Source organism: Centruroides vittatus, unplaced genomic scaffold (genome assembly GCF_030686945.1).
Source record: "Centruroides vittatus isolate TY-2023 unplaced genomic scaffold, ASM3068694v2 contig_1213, whole genome shotgun sequence".
Lineage (NCBI taxonomy): Eukaryota > Metazoa > Arthropoda > Arachnida > Scorpiones > Buthidae > Centruroides > Centruroides vittatus.
In genome coordinates this window covers 2,621,842-2,636,051 of record NW_027120776.1, presented here as the reverse complement: position 1 = coordinate 2,636,051, position 14,210 = coordinate 2,621,842, and the positions used below count along the sequence as shown (strand labels likewise).

Here is a 14,210-nt window from a genome sequence, read left to right as displayed (position 1 = left end):
CATACTAAAAACACATTTTATAGAGAATAAATATACTGTTTAATACTAAAAACAATAAGAATTTAATATAAAATGAATATAAAACACTAATGTAATGAATAAATTAACAATTAACATGGCATTCGAAAGGATGCTGGCTCTGGAAACTTTTTCTTTGGTCCCATGATGGAGGTAAAAGGAAAGGGAAGCAATGAAATTGTTTGGATTTTTTAAACTCTTTCTGCCCTGTGAGCACTAAGAGGTCTTATTATAGCAAGTCCATTATGGATTCGGCTAGTCCCACGATGCGGCGGCCGGGTGGCGAGGACGGGCCCGACATATCTGGACGGTCCACCACCCAAAAAATTCTTGGGACTTTTTCAACCTGTCCGGATCGATCCTTGGCAACCTGTCCGGATTCCCCCACAGCAGTTGGCTGCCACCTTGACCGCTCGGCCATCCGGCTTTCATAGAAAAGTTGTTTGGCTAGATGCACGGGCTAGTGTCCACACGACGAGAAACAACGCCACACTGAGCAGGGAAGCGTGTGGGTCGCCCTTTGTTTTCACAAAATTATCGGCGAGGTTATACGGACACGTCAACGAAATCCAAGGGAACCGACGAAAACCAAAATCGATGATAACCGAAGTCAACGAAAACCGAGGTATTACTGTACTGTCATACATATCTTCATTTTAACTCTACATTTTCTCTGAATTAAACAGAAATTTTGAGCAAAACTTAAGAGTAAACTTTCAATTTTATTTGTGTGTATAAATTCTGACTGAGAACCTTTTGATGTTTCTTTGGTCAAAATTAACCATTGATGGTTAAACACTTCCCGTTGAGTCAGTTGTACCTTTCCCGACTGACATTCCATCTGATCCATTACATCATTTGTTTTAGCATTGCAGTTTGTTTGACAGTTTGTTCCTCCTCCTTCTCCATTACATAACTAACATCACCTTTGATCCGACTTGACAATAGCGTTTTTGCTCCTAATTAATTTGAAATTAAATTTTTGTTTCGACCCTTTCCGGAACCTCACACAAGCGATGAATATTATTTCCATATATTTCTGCACGCTTGCAATTTTCATTTTGATTCAGATGTTGATAGTTGTCTTACGATTGAGTACGAAGTCAATAATTGCATATGAGAAATGAAAGAAATTTAGCAATCAGTTTATTATTTATTTTTCTTTCTCTCTCATTTAGAATAATATAATGATAATCAGAATTTCACATTTAGAGTAAACTTTTGTATATGAATATTTATTTCTAGGATATGTCGATTCCATCGCTATCACCTACTCCGGATTCAAATGTGGTCGAGGTCATTCCTCAGATAAACACTTGCGAATCGGGTACTGATTTATTGGAAAAGAAGAGGAAAGTGGCCGAGAAAAATGAGGAAAATGTAAGCGTTAGTATGGAAGTCCAGAATAGATTGGAAAATAATGAAAATTCTGTGACCGAAAACTCCATAAAAGAGCCAGAATTAAAGTACAATTATTCAGAAGGTAAGGTTCTAGTTTTTTTTTTCAATTCCTTTGTATAAAAATTACATTAAAAACTGCATGAAATACATGTAAACACATTATGTAAATTGATTTTAATTGATAAAATTCATGCTAATAAAAATATAATTAAATATTAATGGTAGTTTTCTACTTTTAAATGTATACATTTAATTTTCTTCATTGAATGATGACGGTGATAAAACTTTAAAATTTAGAAATTTTCCCAAAAGAAAATGAAGGTTTTTAATTTCCTTTTGTTTACCTCGACAATCACACTTGTACAAAAGGATTAATAGTTTTTATATTTATGTTAATGATATTTGCTTAATTTACTTAAAACACAAACTTATTGAATTATTTTACTTGTAATTGTAATTGTTAATAACGATTTTTGATTTAAATCAGATCAATGGAGTCCTATTAACCCCGAAGGTAAAAAGATATACGATCGGGCTTTCCTATTACAATTGCAAGGAGAACCTCTCTGCTTGCAGAAACCGCGAAATCTTCCGTCGTCGGCGGAAATAGTTAAAGAAAAGGTAAGATGTCTGTTATTTATTCGGTGTAAAGTTTCTAATTGCTATAAAATTTGGAATGTTTTGCTGCATTCAATGTTCAGAATTGGTAAGAACACACCAGAAAATATTTGATAGGTTTAGTATTTTCACAATTACTTCGATCAGCTTTGTAAGAGTGTGTCTGTCTCGTTTTTAACTACGTGCGTGTGTGTTATATATAAGTTAAGAGGTAAATATCTTTAGCTTCTAGTTAACTACACTTCTTTTATCAATGCATGATTTATGGTGCTATTTAATAAGCTCCTCCTTACTGGACCCATTTTAAATTTAACATATTGCAATATTAATTTCATTTATTACTTGTAGATTTTGGGTATCTTTGAGATTTCGCCCTTACTAAACTAAATGCAGTCGTTTAATACGGGATGACCCGAATGTCGGCGAGCCAAGATGCATTTTTACATTGGTCAAAACCAGTTTCTGACGACTGCCTCATAATTTAATTTCTTAATCTTAAAATATATTTTGGTTTACTAACTTTTGGGTCATTCTGTTATCTATACACAATAATTAAAATTATGTAGATGAAATGATTAGTTATTATAATTAATTGGGTATGAAAAGTGAAAATACAGAATATGAATTTAAGATATCAAGGGGAAGTTTACATACAATAGTCACTAGTAATAGAAGATGTGATTCATTCATCTGTATCACGAATAATAAAATCACTCGGATAAATTTTACATAGTTTTTCACAAACTTTGTTTTTATTGCTGTGTAATATATAATGAACAAATTTGAAGTGTTTTTTCTAGAAAATTTATTACTATTGTTTTTCTGGAAAAAGTTCTAGAGAACTTTCAGTTATAGAAATATGTGGCTAAATTTGACACATGTTAAAAAGAAGTGTCTTAAGTAATTCATCTTATCATTTATTTAATAAATTTTGTTTTTCTTTTATTAGGCACATCTCCAGAAATTACCGGATGATAATCGACCTGCGTCCGCTCCTCTGCGGCCTCGGAATTATTCGGATCTCGTCGTACCGAATTTTGCTAGCAGGCAGTCGCACCCTGTAAGCATCTTCTTTACGTGAGATAAAACGCAAAATTAATTTATGTAGATAAGGAAATTTTTATTTTCATCTTAGATTACACAAATACTTTATTGCCCTAGTCAATTAAAAATTTAATTAAATATGTAAATTAATTTAGTTTAAGCTATTTAGCTTTTGGTTAGTCTTTCATTTATATCCACTAACTGTAAAAATCATTCTTATAAAACTGATAATAGGAATAATTTGAAGTATTTTACTTTAAAATTGAGATAAAATATATAAAAGTAATATGAATAAGACACTAGTAAGTTTTTGAAAGATGATGTACATCAAATTTTAATTCTAAGGACATTGAGAGCATTCTTTTAAGTGTGAGCTCAGTCTTTTCGTTTGTACGGGAAATGAAGTAACGAGGGATGACATATTTGGGCCAGATTAGTGCAGTCTATGAAAATCTCAAACATTTGACTCGACTCAATCTGGCTTTCGTATTGCTAGACAGACAATTGCTGCATCGGCATCGGTCTGTCGGAAAAGATGTATTGCTTCACGGTAGAGGCATACTCGAGTAAATTGGAATTGTTCCAGAGCGAGTACAGTTAGGTAAAATTTATTTACCCATTGTTCTCGAATCAATAAAAAGAAGTATATAATATCATTCATTCAAGAAAATATTAACTAAGAATTCACAGAATTAACAAGAAATGGTTATTTGTAGCAAATTTATGTTTGTTCGACTTGTTTAAACTCGCTTGTTTGTATGCCCATACGAAATATTCTTTATATTCAGACGAAAAGCAAGTGCTGTACTTAAAGTTATATTACATTTATTTGAAAAGCAAACATCTTCAGCTAAATGCATTACAGAATAAAGAAATCAATTAAGTAACACGAAGAACAAGTATAAAAATAGAATTACTCAATGATCACAATAAAAGAATTAATAAAACAGCTGAATAGGAATAGTTAAGAAAATGTAGAGAATGAGGTTAGGGCTCAGATTTGGTTTACTCGAAACAATTCGGGCCGTCATTCAAACCAATTATTATTTTTAATATCCCCATTTAATTAATAAGAATGCCAAAATGTTGAACATTACATAAAATAGTTGTGTTCGAAAGGCTTTTCTGATTCTGAGTTAGCATAACATAATGAATAGTTGGCAATATATCAATATGTATAAGTTACGTAACCGGTTAACCCAATTTTTGCCAAAAAATAAAAATTTCCTGGAAAACTTTAATTATTTTAACTGAATTTTTATTAATTATTTTCTCTTCTAACCTTAGTTCATCTTGGCAGGTATTTAACCTAAATTGTTCTAAAATAACGTGTTGTTTATATTTATTTTAATTACAGATCAGAGTGTCACTTCTCTTGTAATTAAATAACGTATTCATAGTACCGGTGTTTTTGAATTTCCCTTGTAATTTATCAATTTAATGGTAAATTAAATATATACAAATGTGATAATTAATTTTCTAGGTTTTTTTTTTTTTTTAATGAATGATGATTGAGAATTTAGCTTGGAGCAGCAAATGAGAAGAATGAGGAAAATTGCCTTTCTTGCATCGAATCTCATTGTCCGACAGTTAATATGTTATTTGGTCCATTAAATTACCCTAAAAAATTTCAAGCAATGAATTTTTGAAGACTTGATGAGTACCCTTGTATATGGTAAGGTACATACGACAAATACATTGATTACCATGGTGAGAAATGGTCTTCCTGAAAGTTTCGTTCTAATTACAATCATACATATCTTCACTTAAATTCATTGAAAATTTGAAGTTAAACAGAAATTTGATATTTAACAAGATATTTCCAACCTAAAGCAAGAAATTGATGCAATTTTAACTTTTGAGCAAAATTTAGAGTAATTTTTTCAATTTTATTTGTGTGTATAAATTCACCTTTTTTGATGTTTTGTTGGTCAAAATCAACCATTGATGCTTAAAATTTCCCTGTTGATTACTAATTGACTTCCCGGTAGTGATTATGATTAACGCAGATTACATTTTTGATTTGAAAACATATTAATTGAATTTTTTCTACCGCTGTAGTTAATTTTTGAAATTTTAATAGATTTCTGACAATCAAGTTAGATATGTGAGATAAGCAGGGGGTCAGGGGTCAATCCCTTATGACCACTTACTCTGCACAGGTTGATGAGATCCGATCTCCTCGTCAGTTGGATGGGTTGTTATCGAGTGGTGAGGAAGTCGACAGGTGTTCGTGCGAGCAATGATAGGCAGGTTCTCAGGTTAAATAAACAAATAAGGAGTTTATTATATACTTAATCTAATATACAAGAGTATACATAAAGGATAAATGATTAAATGCGGTTAACATATAACTTATAGAAATTGGCAATCAACCTAATCGCTATGCCGCATGCCTAACCTCTAGAGTGGGAGAGAGTTTACAAAGGTTTTGGCCCTAAATTATACCTCTATTTGTTGCCGGATGACCATATGCGACGACTGTGCGGGAACATTGAAGCTGGAACAGTGCAATGTCTTCTACTGTTTTCTTCACGGACAGGACCGGGACGGAAGATACATGTACCAAGAACAACTTCTGAGTGATCGCCCTGAACTTCCTGTAACGATTGCTTTTATATGGTCATTGTTGGCATCGAGCCAACCGGTCGTTTGTCGTTACAATGACCAATTCACAGGTGTGCGATGACTTGCGATTTCTTCCCGAATTGTTGATGTTAAAAGTTGACATTTGACCCATTTCCGTGAGATCGCAAGATAGTTTCCCTTCTCGTCGACTAATGTTTACATTCCTTCGAAAAAATCATTTAACAGTAAAACTCAAAATTTTACGTCCTTAAACCGTTAGGCTCACAGATAGCAAAAACAATATTTAAATTGTAGATTTATTACAACTTTAATAGTTTTGTTTAGTTAATCACTGTTAATAACATTTTATTGTCACTATTATTATATATTAAAATTCTCTTGTTTGCCTTCTGGAGGAATTGGAAGAAGACAGTCAGCAATTAGTAAAAATTGCCGGGACGAATATGGCTTTACAGAAAAATATTTCTATTTGACTATACATACATAGATGAGTCTAGCTGATTTGTCCCTTCACATGCTATACGAGGCAATAACAGTTCTACCGGCAAAGTCGACCTTTCTTTGTAGGCTACCATTCGCCGCAAAATGTAAAATAGTTAAAAAGTCCTCTAGTGGTGGCACAGCATAATTAAAATTAAAAAATTACAGAAAAATTTTTATTAATTGTAAAGTACAGAGTCGGCAAGGTCGTGATAAACCTAAAAAGATAATTACCATTTCAAATTCATTCAATGAAAACGTGAAATTACAGAAATGTGTCAATGCCTGGAAGCCACATGTTAAAAAGGAAATTGACGATGATGATGCTGACAAACAGAAAACCCAAGTAAATAGTTTAGCACAGAATAATGTCTTCTAACTCTTAACACTGTAGTGAACACTGTAGTGAGTAATACACAGTCACAGTAAATAGTTTAGTGTTTGTTTTTTTGGTTTGGTGTGGGTGTGTGTGTGTGTGTGTCTATACATACACATAGGCATTGGAATATTGATCTCAGTTGATATTCATTATTTTTAGTTATTTGGCTATTTTTTTTGTCAAAAAAATATATAAAAATTGCATCACTTATAAACAATTAATATATTAAGTAATGCATTTGTAAAGTTTTTAAAGTGATAGGAAATTAGTGTGATCAAAATAATTTGAATGAAATTTCTATTATGAAAGTTTTCAGATTCATACATAAATACTTGAAATACTTCTATATAAAACAATACAGAAAATGTTTAGCATCCACTTTGTCCTTTTTCTGTTATAAGAACAACAGTCACGCAGCATACCTTTATAAAAATGTCTCGAATGCTGCTGTGCCTCCTGTTTCTGTGAAGAGGATGAAAGGGACGACACTAGACATTTTTACATTGGCTTCGTTAATATTTGAAATAAAATTTTTTCTCCAGATATTTCTTTTGTATGAAAGACGAAATGTTGAATTAGGTTGTTTTAATTTTGAAATAAATGAAGGTTTGGTTATGACAACTTTACAAGAATTTAGTTAATCATTTCTTAATAAGTTTTTAATTTTTTAAACAGGAATTAGAGAAGAAACTAAGAGGAATTTTAAGTAAGTTAACTCTACAAAACTTACAGACACTAGTAGAACAAGTGAAGCAATTACCAATAAATAATGGAGGACGACTGATGTGTGTCGTTAATCTTATTGTTGAGAAGGCAATTGATGAGCCAAATTTTAGTGTTCCTTGTGCAAATATGTGTAAACACATTGCAAAGGTAAGAATTAATTTTTTAATGTTTAAGTGATTTAGAATGATTTAATTTATAAATAGTTCTCTACTATGTAAATTTAATGAAGATAGGTATAGTTTTCTTCATACCAATTTAAAGTTTTGAATTTATTAACAGCAATACATATGTATAAGAAGGGTTAACGTTCGAATTAAAGGAGTTTAAAAATGATACTATAAAATTAATGTATTACACATTTTACATTAAAAATACCCTGAAACCCCCAATTAACCGAGTTAATATTATTTTCTGCTTCATTATGTATATTATAATTACTTCTATTAAAATTCCATCTTTTTATTAATAAATTGTTTGAAATTTTAGTCAAAACTCAATGTAAATACTGGCAATCAGAAATCAAGAAACTTCTTCAGGAAAGCTTTGCTGATAAAATGTAACACCGAATTTCAGAAAGATAATAAAGACGAAATTAATTATAAGAATAGACTTCAGCTGATTGAAAATGCAGAAACTGTAAGTAATGATTTACCTAATGATGATAAATATATAATCATGTAAGGTTTTTATCGTGAAGTTGTTTTAAGTTTTTAGTGTCTATGTTAACTTGAATTTGAAGATACACAAAATACACTAACTATAGAATCTTGCATGGTGATTTGTTCAAATGCATTTGAATGCAAGCAATAGGTTATTGAAAATTTTATGTATTTAAGAAAGAAAAATATATGAATATTACTATCCAGATGCTCCTTTTTTTTATTGAATTTAAATCATTTCATTTCAAATTATTCTGTAAAAATACTACTACTGACTCAACATATCAGCAGTTATTTAATCAATAAAGAAATATGAAGAAAGCCCATTGTTTTGTTTAATAATTTGCAATTTTGAGATATTTTCAATTATATAATTTCTAGTATTTTATTCAATTGTAAATAATGGAATTCTGATCCTTCAGGAGGAAAAGAAGAAACAGCTTAGAGAAGAGCTGGAAGAGGAGGAAAGAAAATCGAGGCGTCGATCGCTGGGAAATATAAAGTAACTTTTACACATTTTTTAATATTTTGTCACTCATAATCGAATAATTAATGCAAATTATATTTTACAATAATCCTTTTTACACTGATTTTTATTATTATACTCGTACAGAGGAAGCATAGTGCAATCATAGGTATAAATATATTTGTATAAACCATGTTATAAATTTGAAAATATGTAAACTTTGTCTCATATTAATTTATTAACAAACTATATCAGTGCACACTTAATTTAATTAAATAATTAATGATTAAGGTTACTAAAATTACACAAAATTTTCCAAGTTTTACGCACTGGATACATCAGTGTGTTCAAAATTGTTTGGTCCAGATATATTGTAATCTATATTCTGTTTAGAAAATTAGATTTTGCAATAGTAAATTGTGTTGTTTTTAACATAAAAATTGTTTTGTTTTTCAAGAAAATGAAGTATAATCATGTTTTCCTTATGTTCAGCAAGTGTCTCACTGAATATTTGTCATATCAAAAGACAGTTGACATGTACATTAGAAATTGGACATTTTGTTTCCTCTTTGTCATGTGGATCCTAAGGGAAACATTTTCCCTGACCCGTGTTCAGTTTGGCCATATTCACGACCATGTGCATGGGACCAGACATATCAGAAGAGACCACCCTCAAAAATCCCTTCAATGGGTCTCAAGCAAGTCTATAATTGAAAATATCTGCAAATTGAAAACTAATATTTGAAGTAAATGTTACCAATGTAAACTATTTTACTGTTAGCAAAGAGTAGTTGAAATGTTTAACCTTTAAAACATCAGTTAAAAGTGATATTGCACTTTGTTATCCAAACATTGATGCTTAGTACAAAAAAGTATTTTTCTAATTATCACGAAGATTGCGATAACAATAACTGAACTCTGATAAGTTTCTACTTTCGATAATGTTAATGACTAATAGCCACACTGGTGATTACAGTAAGTAGAGTTTACTGTGTGTATTTTTCATAAAGAATATTATTATGTATTTTTTTTATTATTGAATAGAAATGGCAAAATATCTTTATATAAATGAATTTTATCGTTTATAATTTCTTTTCATAATATATTGGTGCCCTTGTCATTTTTAGATTTACTGGAGAACTTTTTAAACTTCATATGTTTTCTGCAACAATTATGCGCAAATATCTGAAAATATTGCTACTTCGTGGCGATGAACATTCATTAGAATGTTTGTGTCTACTTCTTACGACAATTGGAAAGGAACTTGAAACCAATAAGAAGAAATCTAAAAAATCTAATACTAACAAATCAAGTTCATTGGTTAGTCATTTTACATTTTAATTTTAATTCTGAAATGTGTAAGATTGATATTTTGATAATTGACAACTTTATTTAATTTTTGATGATGCATTGTTATTTTTCCTCCATCAGATGATTATATTCTAATGAATATTTGTCATATCAAAAGACAGTTGACATGTACATTAGAAATTGGACATTTTGTTTCCTCTTTGTCATGTGGATCCTAAGGGAAACATTCTCCCTGACCCGTGTTCAGTTTGGCCATATTCACGACCATGTGCATGGGACCAGACATATCAGAAGAGACCACCCTCAAAAATCCCTTCATTTTACAATCTACCTGGATTCAATCTTGGGTTCCCCAGAATGGTAGATTGACTCCACAGGGCTTAAAGTGACTCTCTTTTTTAGCTTTTTCTGAGAAAAACTTACTTTTTTAGCTTTTTTCACTTCCCATGTGAATTTTTTTTTTCATAAATGCTCTCAGGAGAGAAATAGCGACTAGCACGAACCCATACACCTTATGGACTGTGCGCGACATGATAAGGCATTGTCATATACACATGTAGTGTACATGTATATAGACTAACAAAACAAAGAGCTTCTTAAAGCTTGATATTCTGTACATGCTGTAGGAATTTGCGTGTGGGTTCTCCTTGCTTGAATTCTTCTGAAATGCTGATCTCCGTGGCGCTTCGATACGATCACACTGCATTAAGACATAAGTACACTTCTAGTTCGGTGTTAAGAGTGATTGATTTTTATGTGGCATTGTTTTTAGCATTTGTATTTATTTGAGCACAGTGGACAAAAGAAAGAAATAGATTTTATTTAATGCTAACAGTAGAAACTCGTGTTTTTACTTCTACTGGAGTTTAGGCTTTCATTTCAACTTCGACCGTTTAGTTATGAAAAGTGGGGAGATGGGGTTACGTGATCACATACCTGACTTTTTACAAGTTTCCTTACCTTGAAAATTTTATATATTTTTTCCGATTTTAATTATTATTAATTAACTTCTTTTGGCAGATTCTTATATATTTGTATTATCTGAAGTTGCAGATATAAATGCATAAAACTTAATTTAAAAAATTGTTTTTCTTATATTTTAAAATTCAAAAATAAATTAAATATTATTGGAAATGCTAAACTATAAGTACAGTGTGTTTTTACAATATCATTGTGAACAGATATAGCCAATTATTTTAATTTTTATAAATTATTTAATTTGATGCAACATGATCAATTAATTACTGTGGCACATTAATTAATATGGAGGCGAGACTCGATTCAATTACTTTTTCATTTTAGACGTTAATTACAGTGTTACATTAAGTATAAAATTACATTAAAATATGTTTATTATAATTAATAAATCTATATAGGAATAATATCTGTGTCTAATAAAACAAAGCGATTTATAAAAATAAAAAGCATGCGCTGCGTCTCGATCATTTGTAAGCGAAATTTTGATTTTTAATTTTTAAAAAATGAGATTTTTATTTATAATTTCTGTAATTTGATTTATAAATGCAAAAAACTAAACTTATCAAATATCAACTCTCTATAAATAATTTCATCATTTACTTATTGACGTCAGATTTGTTAAATCTCATGGGATTGTATTATTTTTCAACTTCAGGGTAGTAGAAAGCTTTATGTATTTTCTCCTGTGAAAGTAATAGACTCTGCCAGTTCCCTACTGTGAAGGACAACAAACTGCTAAACATTTAATTACATTGTTTTCATAAACTCTCTCCTCTGTCAGTTGTGGGTCAAATTACTAAAAATTATTTTATTGTACTCAGGTGAATAGATTTGGAGACTACAGAATTCATTACTGGTAATACTAATTTTATTTTTAATCACTTAAAAAATATTGATAAAATTACCAAATAAATGTTTGAGTCACAATTATTAGTGGTATTGCTACGTAATGAACATGCAACCCACTGATTCTGTCAGAAGTTGTTTTTTTTCTTCTTTAATTACATTTTTTTTATAAAGAAATCAAAAAATGTACCTTGAAATAAATGGCATTTGAAATTTGGCATATTATATGGAAACACATTCTGGTAGTTACGTTACTATTTCATTTGCTTTGCTGTGTAACGGTGGGAATTCCGTACGGGGCACATGAAAACTTAATGCAGGCCTGTTCTGGCTTAATGCAGTCTTACTGGTCACTTTTCTGGAGTATAAACTCAGCCTAACCATTTTCATATTTAATCTTATCAGTCCACTTAATAATCAATCTAATATCATGTGCAATGTTATTGATACAAAATGTGTGTGTTTGTGTGTTTTTTAGTAACGCCTGTTTTAGTTCACTTTAACACTATTAGCTTTTTTTCAGTGTGAACTCTCTTTTCTCACTTTTTTTTTCACTGCTATGACTGCTTTAAGCCCTGATCCACCTCTTTGACCAACTTGCCAGTAAGGAAAATGAAAATACAGGGGGGGGTGCAAAAGTAGGTATACAGTTATGAAAACAGAAAACAGCCCAATTCTCGTAATAACAAGCACAGCCTTAATATTTAAAATACTCATTCTGCTTGCCGTCGTTATTCACACACTGTTCTAATCTAGAGGGGACACTCACGCCCACTCTAGAACAAAGGTCACCTATCTAAACTTTTGATAGAAATCTCTATAGATTTAGAAAGGTAAAGATATGATTAATGATATCAAAAATAAGGCCAACTAATTTAATGTGCTAATAATTTTAATGAATTAAGCATCATAACACTGATGTGATACTATTGTGCTTCCCTGTAAATTGAATTGTTTTTCAATTACTATTTCACATTACTGAATTACAATATTAATTAATAATTAGTTTGTTCATTTTTAATTTTAAAATTACAATTTTCATTGAAAGTCATGCAAAAACGTTACTTTTAACTTTAGTTTTACATGTGTCCAATTCCTGTATTCAATTTGGCTGCTAGGTCAGTTTTTTTTTATATCTGGGAGCTTTAACTCTTTAAACACGACATCAGCAACAAAAAAAAAAAGTTATTTTGTAAGATTTATTCTCTCAACCTAAAGTTGAGTTAACATTAATTTGACGAGTACTACAAGAAATTCTTGGTTTTCGTGACAATTATTTTCTACTGATACGTGTAAGTTACAAAAAAAAATATATCTACTATATACAATTAGTTACATGGACGAGTCCTTCTAGAAGCTCTGTTCCTACTGCTCGTTCCCTCTCTCGATCTTGATCGCCGATAACTTTCCGTTTTCATTGACTTCGTCATTCATCCACCTCGGTCCCTCGATGGAAAGAAAAAGCTGTCTTCCGTCGGCCTGTCCTCCCCCACCAGGTTCATTGCCCCCTCCGGATCTAACAGACGATGGACCATTTGGGAATGCATCAAACATAGGGCATTGTGTCTGAGACAGTGAAAAACATGGCAAGCGATCTTCACACATACCGTCCCGTTAAAGTCAGTTTCCATAGTTCAAGCAGCAAAAGTTTATCTTTCTACCCCAAAGGCTGTAATTATGAATAGGTTGTTTGTGAGTATCTGAATTGTTCATTTCTTGTTCAGAGTTACTTCGAGTCGGTGCGTTCCCTGATCTATATTGCACAGCTGGGATATCAGCTTGGTCGTCATCGTCCCATATTCGTTGCTCTCGCACTTCTGCGTCCACCGGGGTTTGTTTGGGAGAAGCATACCAGTAAGGCATGGTTTAATTCGGTCGATGTGAACAACATTCTTGTCACCTCTGGATCCCCCTTTGATTTCTACGTTACGGTGTGATGTGTGAAGCGCGATAGGAATACACAGACACGTGAATTCAATTAAAACAAATTTAATTTTGCGATAAACAATATATACAGATGAGTTCTTTTGGATTCCCTCGGTCCAATTTCTCTTACTGTCCGTTAGTAACAATAACCCAAGTAGCTTACCTTCTTGGAAACTACTTGCCCGACAATACTAATGAAACCCGCGCGATCCTTAACTAACTTAAACCTAGGGATAGAAAAGTATAGAGATAAGGAAATGAGAAGAATTGATAGGATAGTGGGGTACCCTTGTTCTCGCTGAACTCGATGCTGGCTGGTGCTCTATTCTGCGTGTCTCTGGGTTCGTCAATGTTTTAAATATCTTCTACTATAATTTCTTTTCGGTGTCTCTGATTTGAAAATCCAGATCCTCACCTCACGGCTCTCCATTCGGCCCTCGTAGAATTCCGTCTCACGAGCTCGCCGTTTTCGTCCGTGCTTCTTCGTGTCCGGCCGGGGAAAAAAAATGACCCTTCGTGACCCAGATTTGACTCGTCCTCCACTCGAAGTCTTTGTCCCACACGGCCCCCTGGTGGGTGGGGAGTGGGAAGCCCCTGTTCCCAAAAGCCAGAACAATGAACAAAGGAAGTTAGAAAGAAGGGTTAAGAAAGAAAGAAAATTATTAAAACTAATTAAATCTAAAATACATATGTACAAAAATATGGCGTACAGCCACAATGGGTCCAAGGATGCAAATGATCCAATAAGGGCCCATATATTTAGGGGAAA

At 31.9% G+C, this 14,210-nt stretch overlaps 1 protein-coding gene across 1 annotated transcript in view; it reads left to right on the top strand.

Annotated features, from left to right (window-relative positions):
• The first annotated feature begins 1,266 nt into the window (after nt 1-1,266).
• Nucleotides 1,267-14,210, top strand: part of LOC136985840 (eukaryotic translation initiation factor 4 gamma 1-like) — a 96,722-nt gene continuing 83,778 nt past the window's right edge. Inside the window, exons 1-8 of the mRNA XM_067283212.1 lie at nt 1,267-1,501; nt 1,907-2,040; nt 2,987-3,097; nt 6,347-6,496; nt 7,205-7,402; nt 7,742-7,891; nt 8,337-8,416; nt 9,508-9,700. Coding sequence (XP_067139313.1) covers nt 1,267-1,501; nt 1,907-2,040; nt 2,987-3,097; nt 6,347-6,496; nt 7,205-7,402; nt 7,742-7,891; nt 8,337-8,416; nt 9,508-9,700 — 1,251 coding nt within the window. The remainder of the gene's footprint in view (nt 1,502-1,906; nt 2,041-2,986; nt 3,098-6,346; nt 6,497-7,204; nt 7,403-7,741; nt 7,892-8,336; nt 8,417-9,507; nt 9,701-14,210) is intronic.